This window comes from Marmota flaviventris, chromosome 2, assembly GCF_047511675.1.
Source record: "Marmota flaviventris isolate mMarFla1 chromosome 2, mMarFla1.hap1, whole genome shotgun sequence".
Taxonomy (NCBI): Eukaryota; Metazoa; Chordata; class Mammalia; order Rodentia; family Sciuridae; genus Marmota; species Marmota flaviventris.
This window is the reverse complement of record NC_092499.1, coordinates 9,824,647-9,838,872: the sequence shown is the minus strand read 5'-3', so window position 1 is coordinate 9,838,872 and position 14,226 is coordinate 9,824,647. Positions and strand designations below refer to the sequence as shown.

At 56.9% G+C, this 14,226-nt stretch overlaps 1 protein-coding gene across 1 annotated transcript in view; it reads left to right on the top strand.

Moving 5' to 3' along the window:
- The window catches only part of Bdkrb2 (bradykinin receptor B2), a 30,376-nt gene extending 22,961 nt beyond the window's left edge, over positions 1–7,415 (top strand). Inside the window, exons 3-4 of the mRNA XM_027950915.3 lie at positions 1,507–1,619; positions 4,838–7,415. Coding sequence (XP_027806716.1) covers positions 1,546–1,619; positions 4,838–5,924 — 1,161 coding nt within the window. The 5' untranslated portion in view covers positions 1,507–1,545 and the 3' untranslated portion in view covers positions 5,925–7,415. The remainder of the gene's footprint in view (positions 1–1,506; positions 1,620–4,837) is intronic.
- Positions 7,416–14,226: the final 6,811 nt, after the last annotated feature.

The window sequence follows — 14,226 nt, the reverse complement described above, 5'->3', positions numbered from 1 at the left end:
ACCCATGCACACCTGGGCACACCCATGCACACACCCACACACAACTGCATGTGCCCACAGCTCTTCATGCGTGTTAGGCAGGAGTCCCAGGTCCCCTGGGAGCCTGCAGAGAATGCTAAGTGTGGAGCCAGGGGTTTAAGCCCCACCTGCCGCCCCAGCAGTAGGATGCAGAACATCCGCACCTTCCTGCACCCGGCTCCTCGGGGCAGGGCAGGTGTGCAGCAGGCACCGGGCCCCCGGGGTGGGCGTGGCGAGCACAGATAGGAGGGCAGACACCTCTCCACCAGGGCCACCCAGAACAGGGGAGTCTTGTGTTGCCAACACCAGAAGGGACCGAGGACCCTCATCCAGGCCGTCTCCTATTCGTCTCGCAGCCCCCAAGGCCCATCTAACTCACCTCCGTCCGGCTCTGCCGCTCAGACCTCCGGCAGCTCCGGCCACCCCTGGGCCACAGCTTCTCCCTCCCCAGCTGCAAGTCTCAGAAGAACCTCACTCTCCGCAGTCCAAATGCACGGTCCCCCTGCAGGTCTGCCCTCCCTGCTCTTCTGCTCTGTAGAAGGCAGAGCACCTGGGGAGCATCCTGACCACCCCTCAGCCCCAACCGTTCTGTGTCCAACCTGGGACCAGCACATCAGCTCTACTCTCTGAACCCCACTGGAATCCATCCTCCTCCCTCTCCATCACCCCATGCCTAGGTTAATGGACACTGGCTAGCCACACTCCACATGTCTACTTGGCCCCTATGGTCCCCTGTCCTAGCAGCCTCCAGAGCCTAAGACCTCCAGTCCCCCTGACTCAGGGCCTTTGCACCTGCTCCTCCTTCCTCTACCATGACCTTTCACCCTCCTACTCCTGCTCATGCTCAGGTTTCAACATCAGTATCCACTCACTCTTCATTTCTATAACAAAACACCTGAGGCTGTATACTTACAAAGAAAAGAGGTTTATTTACCTCACAGATTGGGAGGCCAAAAAGTGCAAAAAGCGTGGAACCAGCTCTGTTGAGGGCCTCTTGGCAGATGACATCACAGTGGGAGTGCCCGTGAGAGGGAGAGATCACATGGCCAGACAGGAAGCCAGAGGAGGGGAGGCCAGTCTTGCTCTGTACAACAGCCCTCTCAGACAACCAACTGGGGTCTTCTGGGGGACAGTGCCTCCAGTGGCCAAATTACCTTGTACTCAGCCACCACCTTCAACATCACCCCCCTAGGGACCCATCTTGCAATACTAAAATGCCCGGGGACACAAACCATATCACTATCACAGGACCTTGCGTCTGATCTCTTAGCACACAGATCAGTGGGCATCACTGGTGACCATCTGGGTACCCTCTGGCTTCAGAACTCATCTCGCCATTACGTGCCCAGCACCCAGCGTGCAGCGAGCACCTCATCGGCATGTGCGAGGTACCGGCCTCCGCACCCTCTCTCCCTCCCTGGTGGGGAATGAATGTACTTATGGTCCCCGACGGCCCCGCCCCCTAACCTTCTCCTCTCTTTCCTCCAGTCCAGGCCGGGCCTCGCCCTCGTCCTGCTCTGAGTCCAGATGTTCTCCACCTGGAAGAGACCAGTGCTGCTCTCTGTGCATGAGGACCCCATGCCCACCACAGCCTCCCTCAGGTGAGTGCAGGGGCTTCTCCTTGTGCTGCTTAGACAGCCTGAGCGCTCCCCAGAGAGCCAGGCCCTGGGTCCTCAGGCCCGGACAACAGCCAAGGAGCAGACAACGTTGAGTCCAAAGCCAAGAGTGGTCGAGTGTCCTGATCCCTGCAGGCAGGTGGGGGAGTGGGCTGCTGCAGGGGACGGTGGGAGGGCCACGGGGCATGCTCCTGGTTGTCACATGCGAGACCTCCCAGGCAAACTTGGAAACGAAGGTCAGAGCGTCCAACCTTGAACGCAAGGCCACCCGGCGTCCCCTTCTGTGGCAGGTGCAGCCTTCCAGAGGGCCAACTTGGTCCCAGGCTCCCGACACCCCACCCACAGCTGATCCTGCAGCTTCTCAGGACGAGCTGTGGGCCAGGGTGCCAGCCCGCTGGCTCTCCCCGTGTCCAGCTGAGAAGCCAGGACATTGCCCAGCGTTGTATTTCAGTCTCTAGCGACACACCAAGTGCCCGGGTCTGGGGCACCGAGGCCCCGGGTGTTCTATAGCTGCAGAAATGGGGCCACACGCCGACTAAGGGAGTAGCCACGGGAGGTCTTAGCTTCAGAAGACTGGAGAGGAGCCTCCTGCTTGGGGTCAGGACTAGAAGCTGCGCTGGGGAGCTCGTCCCTGTGGCCTGGTGTCCGGAGCCTCAGCTGCGAGGATGCAAAGCTCAGGGAGCAGAAGCAACTGGGCCCTTCTGGGGCCCGGGGACCCACCGCCAGGGGGTCCTGCTCGGTTCCTTGGTTGTGGCCACCTGGGTGTCCTCCCCACATGGTGGCTGCGTTCCCCAGATCAAGCAATCCAAGAGGCCAAGAAGGAAGCCGCAGCACATTTTATGACCTACTCCTGAGGACACCGCCACTGCCACCGTTGGTCAGAAGCAAGGCGCCACGCCCCGCCCATATCCACGGGGAGGGGAAGTGCGCTGCTCCTTCTGAAGGCAACAGTATCAAAACAGTTTGGGGCCTATTCAAGCCACCAGAGGGATCTTTCCAGAACACCCCTCAGCTCCCCTTCCCCCTCCTTCCAGGGGCAGCGCCCCACTTCCCCAGCAGCCAGCACAGACACTCGGTTCCCTTAGTCAACCTCACCTCTCGCACTTTCCCCCCGTCCTCCCCAACCCCCGGTACCACCTTCCGGAACGTGCCCCAGCGTCTCACTCCTCTCCGACTCTGTGACAGCGGCTCCCGCTGCCTGCTCTGCCCGTCTCCCACCCCTGGCTCCCCATCCTCATCCACCTGCACCACCCTCATCCTGTACCTGGGCCGGCCACTCCACCCCACACTCACGGGACCAGGGGAGAGTGGGATTCCTCTCGTGTCCCTGTCCCAGGGCGGGGCTCAGCTCAGAGCAGGTGCTCAGAAGCCCCTCCAGGATAAAAGCTTGGATGGGTGGGCCCCAGTCCAGCTCAAGATGGCTTCCAGCTGCACAAGCAGCAGGGCTTTCCCTGGGAAACCCCAGAGGCCACGGGCAGCCTCTCCTGCACTCGGTTGCTCAGCTCCTCCTCCTGAGCCTCCCAGCCATGGGCCTCCCAGGAGGAGCCCCTTCCTCTCCACGCACACACCACAAGCCCTAGGGACATGCCCGCCGCTCTCTGAGTGTGCTGCACACTTTTCAGGGTGTCTTCACTACCACTCTCGGATGTGAACCTTGCCACCATCACGCAGGGAAAGTCGGGAGGTGAATAATGTGCTACTCCCCAGGAAGAAAAATGGAAGCCGAGAGAGTCAAGCAATTTTCCCAAGACTACGCACCTAGAGATAGCTAGAATTGGTGCCCACTTCTGCCCAAGTCCTGTGCCTCTTTCCTGAAGGTAGAAATGGTTAGTCTTCACCGCAGACACTTCCAGAACACAGCCTCCCTCCTGGTCTCTGAGTGAAAGAGGAGTCAGTGGGTTGATGACAAGGTCACTGCATTACTCAGCCTTTGGGTTATCAAAATACCTGACAACAACTTAGAGGAGGAAAGACTCATTTTGGCTCATGGGTGCAGATGTCTCAGTCCCTGGTCAACTGACTCCACTGCTCGGGGCCCGAGGTGGGTGGAACATCATGGTGGAAGAGCATAGGGAGGACTCCTGCTTGGCTCATTACCGCTGGGAAGGAGGAAGAGAGAGAGGACCAGATATAGTCCCAGGCCATGGCCCCCGGGGACCTACTCCCCCAAACCACATGCACCTGCCTGTGGTCAACACCCAAGAGTCTGTTCAAATCATGAACCCCTCAGATGGACTGATCCACTGAAGAGGTCACAGGCCTCATAATCCAGGCTGTCACCCCTGAACGCCACCACACTGACCAGTACATGAGCTTTCAGGGGAGCATTCCAGACCCTCTCCATCAATAGTCACCCACACAGAAGCCAGAACTGCAAACAGTGGGGCTGGGGTTTGACTCAGTTGTTTCAATAAGTGGACAAAAATAATTACCAGTTTATTGAACCAAATGCAGTTTAGAGCTTTCTGCACATCATTTCAGAGCTCCATCACAATCCTAAGAAGTGGTTAGGTCACTGAGGTTCAGAGAGGCGACTTCCCCGAAGTCACACAGCTAATAAATAAGCAAACCAGGATTTGAAGTCAGCAGGACTGTCTGTCTGCAACACCCCACCTTCTCTCTCCATCATGCATCCCACCACGATCACCCCACACTTTGCAGATGGAGGGCGTGAAAACAAGAAGCTACCCGTTTCCAGAAGAGGCAGGCTACCCAGGAGACAGGGTGTGAGCAGATGGCCCTCGGTCTCATGCCCAGGCTGGAGTCTCCCAGTCTGGCAGGATATTTTTCTTGTCTAATTAATTGCTTATCCGTGACACAATTGAATGACCCCTCCTTTGGGAGGGGTCACAGGATAAGTGAGGAACTCTTGTGCACCCTTCTGTTGTGGAAGCTTCTAGACACCCCCGGCCCAACACTCAGATGGTTAACGTTAGTGCTGTTGATGGACACTGGCCCAGGAAGTACCCCGGGGGAGCTTCAAGGTGAAGAAATGAGGTCTCCGTTTAGGTCCAGGTGTGGAGGGGCACTGTAAGATGGAGGGTGGGGTCTCAGGGTCTCCTGGCACTGGCTGCAGCAGTTCAGCCCATTCTCCTGCTGCGGGGGGGGGGGGGGGGGGGGGGCAGATGGACCATCCCACTCCCCCACACCTTCCTGCGCTTGTGACCTGGAGTTTTAAAAGCCCCTTTTTCACTTTCTTTCAGCACTGAAATGCTCAACATCACCTCACAAGCTCTCGAATCTGCTCTTAACGGGACCCTTTCCCAGGACAGCAGCTGCCCCGACACCGAGTGGTGGGGCTGGCTCAATGCCACCCAGGCCCCCTTCCTCTGGGTCTTGTTCGTGCTGGCTGCGGTCGAGAACGTCTTTGTCCTCAGCGTGTTCTGCCTGCACAAGAGCAGGTGCACGGTGGCCGAAATCTACCTGGGGAACCTGGCGGTGGCTGACCTGATCCTGGCCTGCGGGCTGCCCTTCTGGGCCATCACCATCGCCAACAACTTTGACTGGCTCTTCGGAGAGGTCCTGTGCCGGGTGGTGAACACCATGATCTACATGAACCTGTATAGCAGCATCTGCTTCCTGATGCTGGTGAGCATCGACCGCTACCTGGCTCTGGTGAAGACCATGTCCATGGGCAGGATGCGCGGGGTGCGCTGGGCCAAACTCTACAGCCTGGTGATCTGGGGGTGCACGCTGCTCCTGAGTTCGCCCATGCTGGTGTTCCGGACCATGAGGGGGTACAGTGAGGAGGGCCACAATGTGACCGCGTGCGTCATCATCTACCCATCCCACACCTGGGAGGTGTTCACCAATGTTCTCCTGAACTTGGTGGGCTTCCTGCTGCCCCTGAGCGTCATCACCTTCTGCACGGTGCAGATCATGCAGGTGCTCCGGAACAACGAGATGCAGAAGTTCAAGGAGATCCAGACAGAGAGGAAGGCCACCGTGCTGGTCCTGGCCGTGCTGCTGCTCTTCGTCGTGTGCTGGCTGCCCTTCCAGATCAGCACCTTCCTGGACACGCTGCTGCGCCTCGGCATCCTCTCGGGCTGCTGGAACGAGCACATCATCGACGTCATCACGCAGATCAGCTCCTACGTGGCCTATAGCAACAGCTGCCTCAACCCGCTGGTGTACGTCATCGTGGGCAAGCGCTTCCGGAAGAAGTCCCGCGAGGTGTACCGGGGCACGTGCGGGAAAGCGGGCTGCGTGCCCGAGCCCGTCCCGGCGGACAACTCCATGGGCACGCTGCGCACCTCCATCTCGGTGGACCGCCAGATTCACAAACTGTAGGACTGGGCGAGGGGCAGCCAGTGAACGGGCCCCGGGGCTGCTGCTGTTGTGCGCGAGGACGGACGGACAGCGGCTGTCCAGCACGGACCCAGCAAGGAGCTGGCGGCCTCCCGTGATCTCGAGCAATGAGTTGGTGTCTCAGGAAAAATACAGGAAAGCGATTCCCGCCCTCCCGCATGGCAGTGCACAGCCGTGATGAGGAGGTGACCTGGGCACAGCCAAGTGCCCCCTACATGCAACAGTATTATTGTCCCCTGCTGACCCTGCGGGGCCTGCTGCTGCTTCCCAGGAGCCGAGGGGATCAGGGAGCAGGGGCAGGAGTGGCCGAGCCGGTGGTCCCTCCCTGCCTCAGTGTGACAGCTCAGGGCTCCAGAGAACAGTGGCCCAGCTTTGGTCTGTGGTCGAATGCACAGCCGGACCTGGCTGCACCGTTGCCCTGGGTGTCATTAATCCATGCAGCTAGGACTTTGGAGGATGACTCTGCAGATTAATGAAGGTTAAATTCTTACAAAAACCCAGCGACCATGAGCCTTTGGCTCCTCTCACCATTCCACATGTGGTCCATGCAAAAGGAGAACCCAATAAGCACTTATTAAGCACTTGCTGTATACACTGCACTGACAAGTGGACCAGAGGAAAGCCTCTCTCTGAGCATCCGCAGAACTCGGTTGGGAGTGCCTATGTGTTCTCAGTGACCAGTAGGCAGTTCCATGGCATGGTGAGGCAAGAGGCTACAGCAAGCAGTACAGACAGCAGAGCTGGGAGGGACCCGAGGTCCCAGTTTAGCTGACTGCTAGATGCACAATCTCCTGGTCCCTGCCTCCGTTTCCTCTTATGTAACATGAGGTCATTGTGAGGACTGAAGAATGAGACAAGCATAAAAGTCCTTTGAGAAGCAAAAGGTGCCGTGTCACTGTGAGATGTCATTCTGCACACCAAGTGGGATGGATTATTATAAGGAAAAGACTTTGAGGTTTGGAATTCGCTCCTGGAGGAGAATCAGACCTGGAAGCCAAGGTGGGCACAGCAGCTTCAGCAGGGGCTCAGTAGGGCTGGCCATCCCCTCCTGCCTTCCATCGCCTGCCCCACCCCCTCCCACCTTCCTCCCCATCCCCCACACACACATCCAAGCCTTTGCAAGGAGCCACCCCTTCCGTGGCCGCAGGAGAGTGGTCTCTGGTAAGACTTGCTTGGGACAACAGTGCTCAGACCCTGGCCTCGGCCCCCACCTGTCTGGGGGTCCAGTCCTACTTCTCCCTTGTCCTGGTCTCAGCAACCAAGACTGCCAGTCAATACTTTATTCAAAGGTGCCCAGAGGGACCCAGAGAAGAGCTTGGGTGGGAAGCAGTGGAGCTGTCCAAGGGCCGAGACCCAAAAAGGTCGCTCACCCCAAGGCATCAGCTTCTGGGACCAGCCTCCCTACACCATGGGGAGTCCCACAGCTCTGGGTGTGCCAAGCCTGTACCCTCTGGGCTGCCCAGTCAGGGCATGTGTGACCTCAGGGCATGTGGAGACCCAGACCCACATGTTGAACAGATGGGAGGCTAAACAGAGGCCCGAGCAGGCCTTCCATCAGGGGACTTGCTGCATGTGCTCCCCTTAGGGCCAAGCACAGGGCCTGGCTGGGCTCTGCCACGGGGCACAGGCGAGGCTGAGTGCTGCATGGCACACCGCCCCAGTCCCTGGGATGCGCCTAATTATGTGCCTGCTGTGGCCAGCACCATGCCAAGCCTCAGGGGCCGCGCCAGTGGAGGGGCCGTGGCCCGAACTCCAGGATCAGGCAGCTTAGAGCCAGGCAGCGCTGCAGCAGTGAACTCAGTGGAACAGGAAATGAAGATTAGCAGCCAGCTGTTAGACCCCAGGAGGATCAGGGTGTAGTGAGCCCATAATTCCTGGCCAATCTGACTCTGATTTTGTCACCAAAAAGTCCCCCCCCAACTTCCTTCCCCAGGGAGCTGCTGGTTACAGCTGGTCACAGCCTTGGGCTCCTCATGTTCTGCCTGGTCTGGGGCAAGACTGCATCGGCCAGAGGGGAGCCACCCGTGGGTGGTGTTGATCCCCAGGTGGAGAGGTCTGTCCCCGGAAAGAGCCCAAAGCTGTCACTTGTGCATTAAAGCAGCTCAGCAGCCACGAGGAAGGGGGACCCTGTGAGCATGCGTCTTGTCCCACGTGGCCCCTTCACTTGTCACAGCTCCCTAACCTTGAGTTTTGTCCCTGGATGCTGCCTTGGGAAGTCGCAAGCCTGGGGGGCTGGGGGATCCACTGATTTCCTCCGGCTTCTGGCGTGTAGATCAGGGGTCTTGTGCTTTTGCAATGATGGAGCTTCACAAATTTCTTAGATCCCTCCATGGGAGCTCCTCACCAGCTCCCTTGGGTGCCCACGAGGCCCAGAATCACGGACGGCCGAGGTTCAGTCTTCATTCACACTGGATGTATTTTTGAGTGCCTACACTTGACCTTCCCTTCAAATCAGGAGTCAAATAACATCCAGAGTAAGAGCCACTGCCTGCGCGTTCTCAAGGCAGCTGTACCCATCCGCCTCAGTGTCCTTCATTCAGTTCTGTCCTTCGCTAAACAGAACTTGCATTCTGTGTCTCCATAAGTAGCACAGCCCTGTGGGGGGCAGGGGCTGAGGCAGGAGGATTGCAAGTTCCAGATGGGGCTGGGCAACTTAGTGAGATCCTGTCTCAAAATAAAAAGGACTGGGGGCCGAGCTCAGTGTTAGCCCCTGGGTGCCCCTGGGTTTAATCCCCACTACAGAAAAAGAAAAAATCTAAAATCTATAGCACTGCTCAGTCTGCCCTCCAGAACCCTGGGGCTCACTGTTCAATGCACCTCTTTTTAATGCCTCCCACCTGGTGGGTCGGCACGTCTTTGAGACTCAACCCCATGAGTGTGAGCTGGATCTACCCACTTCCATGTCCACCTGTCCTCTGTTGGCCTCTCCACCTCCAATATTAGCCACCACCATCTCCCAGGTCTCCAGTCTGCAGCCAAGGTCACCTTTGAAGGACTCACACACGCTCCCGGATCAGGGCTGGGGCACAGGCTGTGGGACAGCATGGCTGTGGATGCCCTGCCAGCCAGTCCTGCCCTGGACTCGCTCTTGCTGAGTGGTCTTGACCATCTCACCGCATCGACATCACTTTGTCTATAAAACGGGAGGCAGAGCCAGCAGCAAACTGGACATCAAGTGACCCCACGGGAACTCCTGCTCCAGATCAGGGCAACGCTGACTTAGGGAGCCACTTGAGAGGCGTCTTTGTGCTTCCATAGGCCAAGAACCGGCTGTGTCCTGGGTCATCACCATATTACCCGACCCTGACCCCACTGCAAGGCCTCACACAGCTTCCTGACTGTCTGTCCCCCAACCCCGGCCCAGGGGACGTGTGGTCAGCCACGAGTAACAGAGGTCGTGGTTTGCAATGCAACTGCTGAAAGTTTAAGTCTGTTTGCGGTTTTTGGCTGTGGCCAGGCCTAAGGCGAAGAGGCCCATCAAGTATTTCACACTGTGTTGAGCACCCGAGGGACTCCGTGCTCCTGAGTGGAGGGCCCTCAGTTCACAAGGGTTGACTTACAATTTTTCAAATATTCGGTAGGAACCGTACTTCGAATTTTGAACCTAGATCTTCCCTGGGTTGGCCATAAGCCATCTGATCCTCTCTCGGTGGACAGCGGCAGCCACCAAGGCGCAGGCTGGAGGTCAAGCAGACCGGAGACCCCCACCCGGGAGACCCCCACCCGGGAGACCCCCACCCGGGAGACCCCCACCTGGGGGACCCTCACCATAATCCAGCAGAAACCCCCACCATATTTGTAACTTGTAAGTTCCTCCTCTCGTCAGAAAGCTTTTTACACAGGACATCAGCCAAAATTCCTACAAAAAACCCCATGTGGGGCAGAGCTTCCTATGTCTTGTGAGGCCGAGTTGCTCCATCTTGCAAAAACTGAGTGTGACCGGAGACTTGATGGTGTCACTTCTGCTTTTGTTGTAAAACCTCTGACTAATCTAAAAAAACATGGGACCAAAAGCACTCTCTGTGAACTCAAGGGAAAAAATATTCTTTTATGTAGACTCTACAAAAATGGAAGCACCCAGCACCCCCGTCCCCTTGGGGATAAGGTTCCAAGAATTTCCAGACTCAAGATCCAGAGAATTTCAGGCATCCGCCCCTCTGGACCCTACAGTCAATAAACCTGCTTCCTGACGATTCCTTGGGTGTCCAGCCTCTTCTGTCCGACGCCGGGGGGGTGGGGCGAGGACCACCAGTGAGTGGACAGCGCCCCGAGCTGCCCGCAGGGAGGCTGGGAGGAAGGGGGGACCCAGTGCGCTTTCCACATAGGACATCCTCACCTTGGGGTGGGCGTGCTGCGGTGGAGCCCCTCCCCACGGGGCACCTGCACATGCCCTCTGCACTGTCGCCTCCCCCAGGGACAGTGGCCGCTCCTTGTGCTCACATTTGTCACAGCAGTTTTGTCGAGAGATGACTCACATGTCATACGGTCCACCCACCCCAGCTTCTCGTTACCTACAGAGTTGGGCGACCGTGGCCGCTGTTAATGCCAGACCCTCCTCATCACCCCAAAACAGAACCCCCACCCATCAGGGTCGTGCCTAATTCCACCTCCCGCCACTCCTGGCAGCCACTTCTGTTGCTCTGGCTCTAAGTCCCTGAACAGAGACGCCTGCAGCGACACTTCACCTAGAATCACGATTACCTGCCTCTGGGTGGCTCCTCTCACCCCCCTCCCACTGGGGTAGAATATCAGGTGCAGGGGGAGAACTTTGGGGCCAGGCCCAGTCCCTGCCCTGCCACCTCCTGTGAGCCGTGAGAGAGGGCTTCCTAGGAAAGACAGGCCGTGCCACCTCCAAACAGAGGGTCCTGAGGCCTCTCCCAAGTCACACGGCACTTCAGGGGCCAGCCCAGGCCCCCTCCTCCAGGGCCCCAGGCCTGGTGTGCTGGTTTAGACCCGCAGGCCCCAGGGCCGGCTGACTCAGGGAGCCTCCCACCAAAGGGCCCAGCTGGGCCGAGCCCACCAGGAGGGAGGCTGTTTATCCACAGCCCTGAACCATGGCCAGAAGCGGGGTTCAAGCCTCCCCTACGGGAGTCACCCGTGGCCCCCACAGTGGCCAGCGACAGGCATCCGCTTCCTCTCCAGGTCTGGCTGCATGAGGACAGCCGGTGGCCCTGGGCTGACACTCCCTCTGTCTTGTGCAACAGCAAGATGACGACCTCAGGAACGGCTCCTTCCAGGAGCCACCAAGCCCGGCTGCCTCCACCTCATCCGATGCCCCAGCTTTGCAGAGCGGCTCCTGGAGAGGGCAGAGAAGGGCCCAGGTGGCCCTGCCCTCAGGGGTGGAGCGGGGATTCAAGCCCTGGCGAGGCGTTTCCACTCCACTCACCTCCAAGTCAGGCCCCAGCGTCTCACCTTCAGGATGGGGAATTCAAGAGGCCCGTCCTGCCCACAGACGGCATTTCTCAGGGCCCTTTTAGGCAATCCGAGGGCAGGGCCACTTTCACAATTTTGACTATTTGTGTCATTATTTATTCCCCAGAGTTTCCCAAAGGTTCACAATTAAATAAATAAATAAATAACCACCGCCCTGGTTTCTGATTAAATGAGTCCAGGAAATGTGATTAGCACGCCTCCTCACGGGGCTCCACGTGCCTGTGTGCATGTTAGAGGCCCTGACAAGTCCTGCAAGGGGGCGGGCCCATTCCATCTGATGGGTGGAACCCCAGCCTCCTGGATTTGATTGGCGCCTGGATCTTCATGGTCTCCTTGCCCAGCACCTCCTTCTTCACCTGAAGTCTAAATGTTGGACTCCCCGGGCCTCCATCCTAACCCTTGTTCTTGTCTGTCTGCATGGTCCTCTGACTAATCTCAGACAGAATTATGGCTCTACATACCGTGTGTGACGGAGGGTTTCATGTACCCATGTGGCCGCGATCCTTGCACAGTTACTTAGATGGATGTGAACGCGGGTATTACGGTGGGGCACTTGGCAGAGGGGGTTAGCACCTTATAGACCCCTGGCAGTACATAAAGGAGGTCGCCCTTGGCAACCAGCTGGGCTTCTCCACAGTGGACTCAGTGCAGGGCTGAGAGCAAACACCCAGAGTCCCTGAAGGGGAAGTTCTGCCTCAAGATGGCAGCATCGGCCCTGCCTGGGTTCCTAAGGGACCCCTGCAAAGCTTGGTCTCAGTCGGACCCCTATCCTATAAGCCAAGCCCTTGAAAGAACTCTTGAGATGGAGGATAGACCCACAGATAGGTAGGTAGGTAGGCAGGTAGGTAGGTAGGTAGGTAGGTAGATAGGTAGGTAGGTAGGTAGGTAGACAGGTAGGTAGGTAGACAGGCAGGTAGGTAGATAGTTAGATAGGTAGATAGGTAGGTAGGTAGGTAGGTAGGAAAGTAGGTAGGTAGATAGGTAGGTAGGTAGGTAGGTAGGTAGGTAGGTAGATAGTTAGATAGGTAGATAGGTAGGTAGGTAGGTAGGAAAGTAGGTAGGTAGATAGGTAGGTAGGTAGGTAGATAGGTAGGTAGGTAGGCAGGTAGGTAGATAGGAAAGTAGGTAGGTAGGCAGGTAGGTAGATAGGTAGGTAGGTAGGTAGATACGAAAGTAGGTAGGTAGATAGGTAAGTAGGTAGGTAGGTAGGTAGGTAGGTAGGTAGATAGGTAGGTAGGTAGGTAGGTAGGTAGGTAGACAGGCAGGTAGGTAGATAGTTAGATAGGTAGATAGGTAGGTAGGTAGGTAGGTAGGAAAGTAGGTAGGTAGATAGGTAGGTAGGTAGGTAGGTAGGTAGATAGTTAGATAGGTAGATAGGTAGGTAGGTAGGTAGGAAAGTAGGTAGGTAGATAGGTAGGTAGGTAGGTAGGTAGATAGGTAGGTAGGTAGGCAGGTAGGTAGATAGGAAAGTAGGTAGGTAGGCAGGTAGGTAGATAGGAAAGTAGGTAGGTAGGCAGGTAGGTAGATAGGTAGGTAGGTAGGCAGGTAGGTAGATACGAAAGTAGGTAGGTAGATAGGTAAGTAGGTAGGTAGGTAGGTAGGCAGGTAGAGAGGTAGGTAGGTAGATAGGCAGGTAGGTATGCAGGTAGGTAGGTAGGTAGGCAGGTAGGTAGGTAGGTAGGTAGGCAGGCAGGTAGACAGGTAGGTAGGTAGGTAAATAGGTAAGTAGGTAGGTAGATAGATAGATAGGCAGGTAGGTAGGTAGGTAGATAAGCAGGTAGGTAGGTAGGTAGATATGTAGGCAGTGAGTTAGGTAGATAGGTAAGTAGGTAGATAGGTAGGTAGGTAGATAGGTAGGTAGGTAGGTAGGTAGGCAGGTACGTAGGTAGGTAGGCAGGTAGGTAGGTAGGCAGGTAGATAGGTAGGTAGGTATATAGGTAGGTAGGTAGGTAGGTAGATAGGTAGGCAGGTAGGTAGATAGGTAAGTAGGTAGATAGATAGGTAGGTAGGCAGGTAGGTAGGTAGATAGGTAAGTAGGTAGGTAGGTAGGTAGGTAGATAGGTAGGCAGGTAGGTAGGCAGGTAGGCAGGTAGGTAGGCAGGCAGGTAGGTAGGTAGATAGGCAGGTAGGTAGGTAGGTAGGTAGGTAGATAGGTAGGTAGGCAGGTAGGTAGGTAGATAGGTAAGTAGGTAGGTAGGTAGGTAGATAGGTAGGCAGGTAGGCAGGTAGGTAGGCAGGTAGACAGGTAGGCAGGTAGGTAGGTAGGTAAGTAGGTAGGCAGGTAGGCAGGTAGGTAGGTAGGTAAGTAGGTAGGCAGGTAGGTAGGTAGGTAAGTAGGTAGGCAGGTAGGTAGGTAGGTAGATATCTAGATCTGGGAAAGCTCTTGGATCGCCCTTCTGCCCTCTCCCACCCACCATGTGTCCCCAGGGAGTCCCCGCACCAGCTCACTTCCTCCTTGACTGCCCACCCCCCACCTGTGACCCATCTGCCACACAGGAGCCAGGCGATCTTCCAAACACAGCTTCCTTCCCCATTGGCTGTGGTGCTTGGCCAGCGGGAGGGCCCAGGCCACCTCTGCAGGGCACCCCAGCCGTCTCACCCCCTTGTCTCACCCGCTAGCAGCTCTGAAGGTTTAGCTCAGCATCAGAACCCCCACAGGTTGCCTGGGGCTCCTGGGGACTGCCTCAGAGCTCAGCGTTCCCTTTGCCTGATCTTCCCTCCCTCCCTTTCGATGTCATTGAACCAGGAAACTCCAAACTCCCCACAGTGCTCTAGCAGGCTGGGTCGAGATGGCCTCTGCCTGCCCCACCACTCTCCAGATATCCAGACTCTGCACACAGCCTCCTCAGTT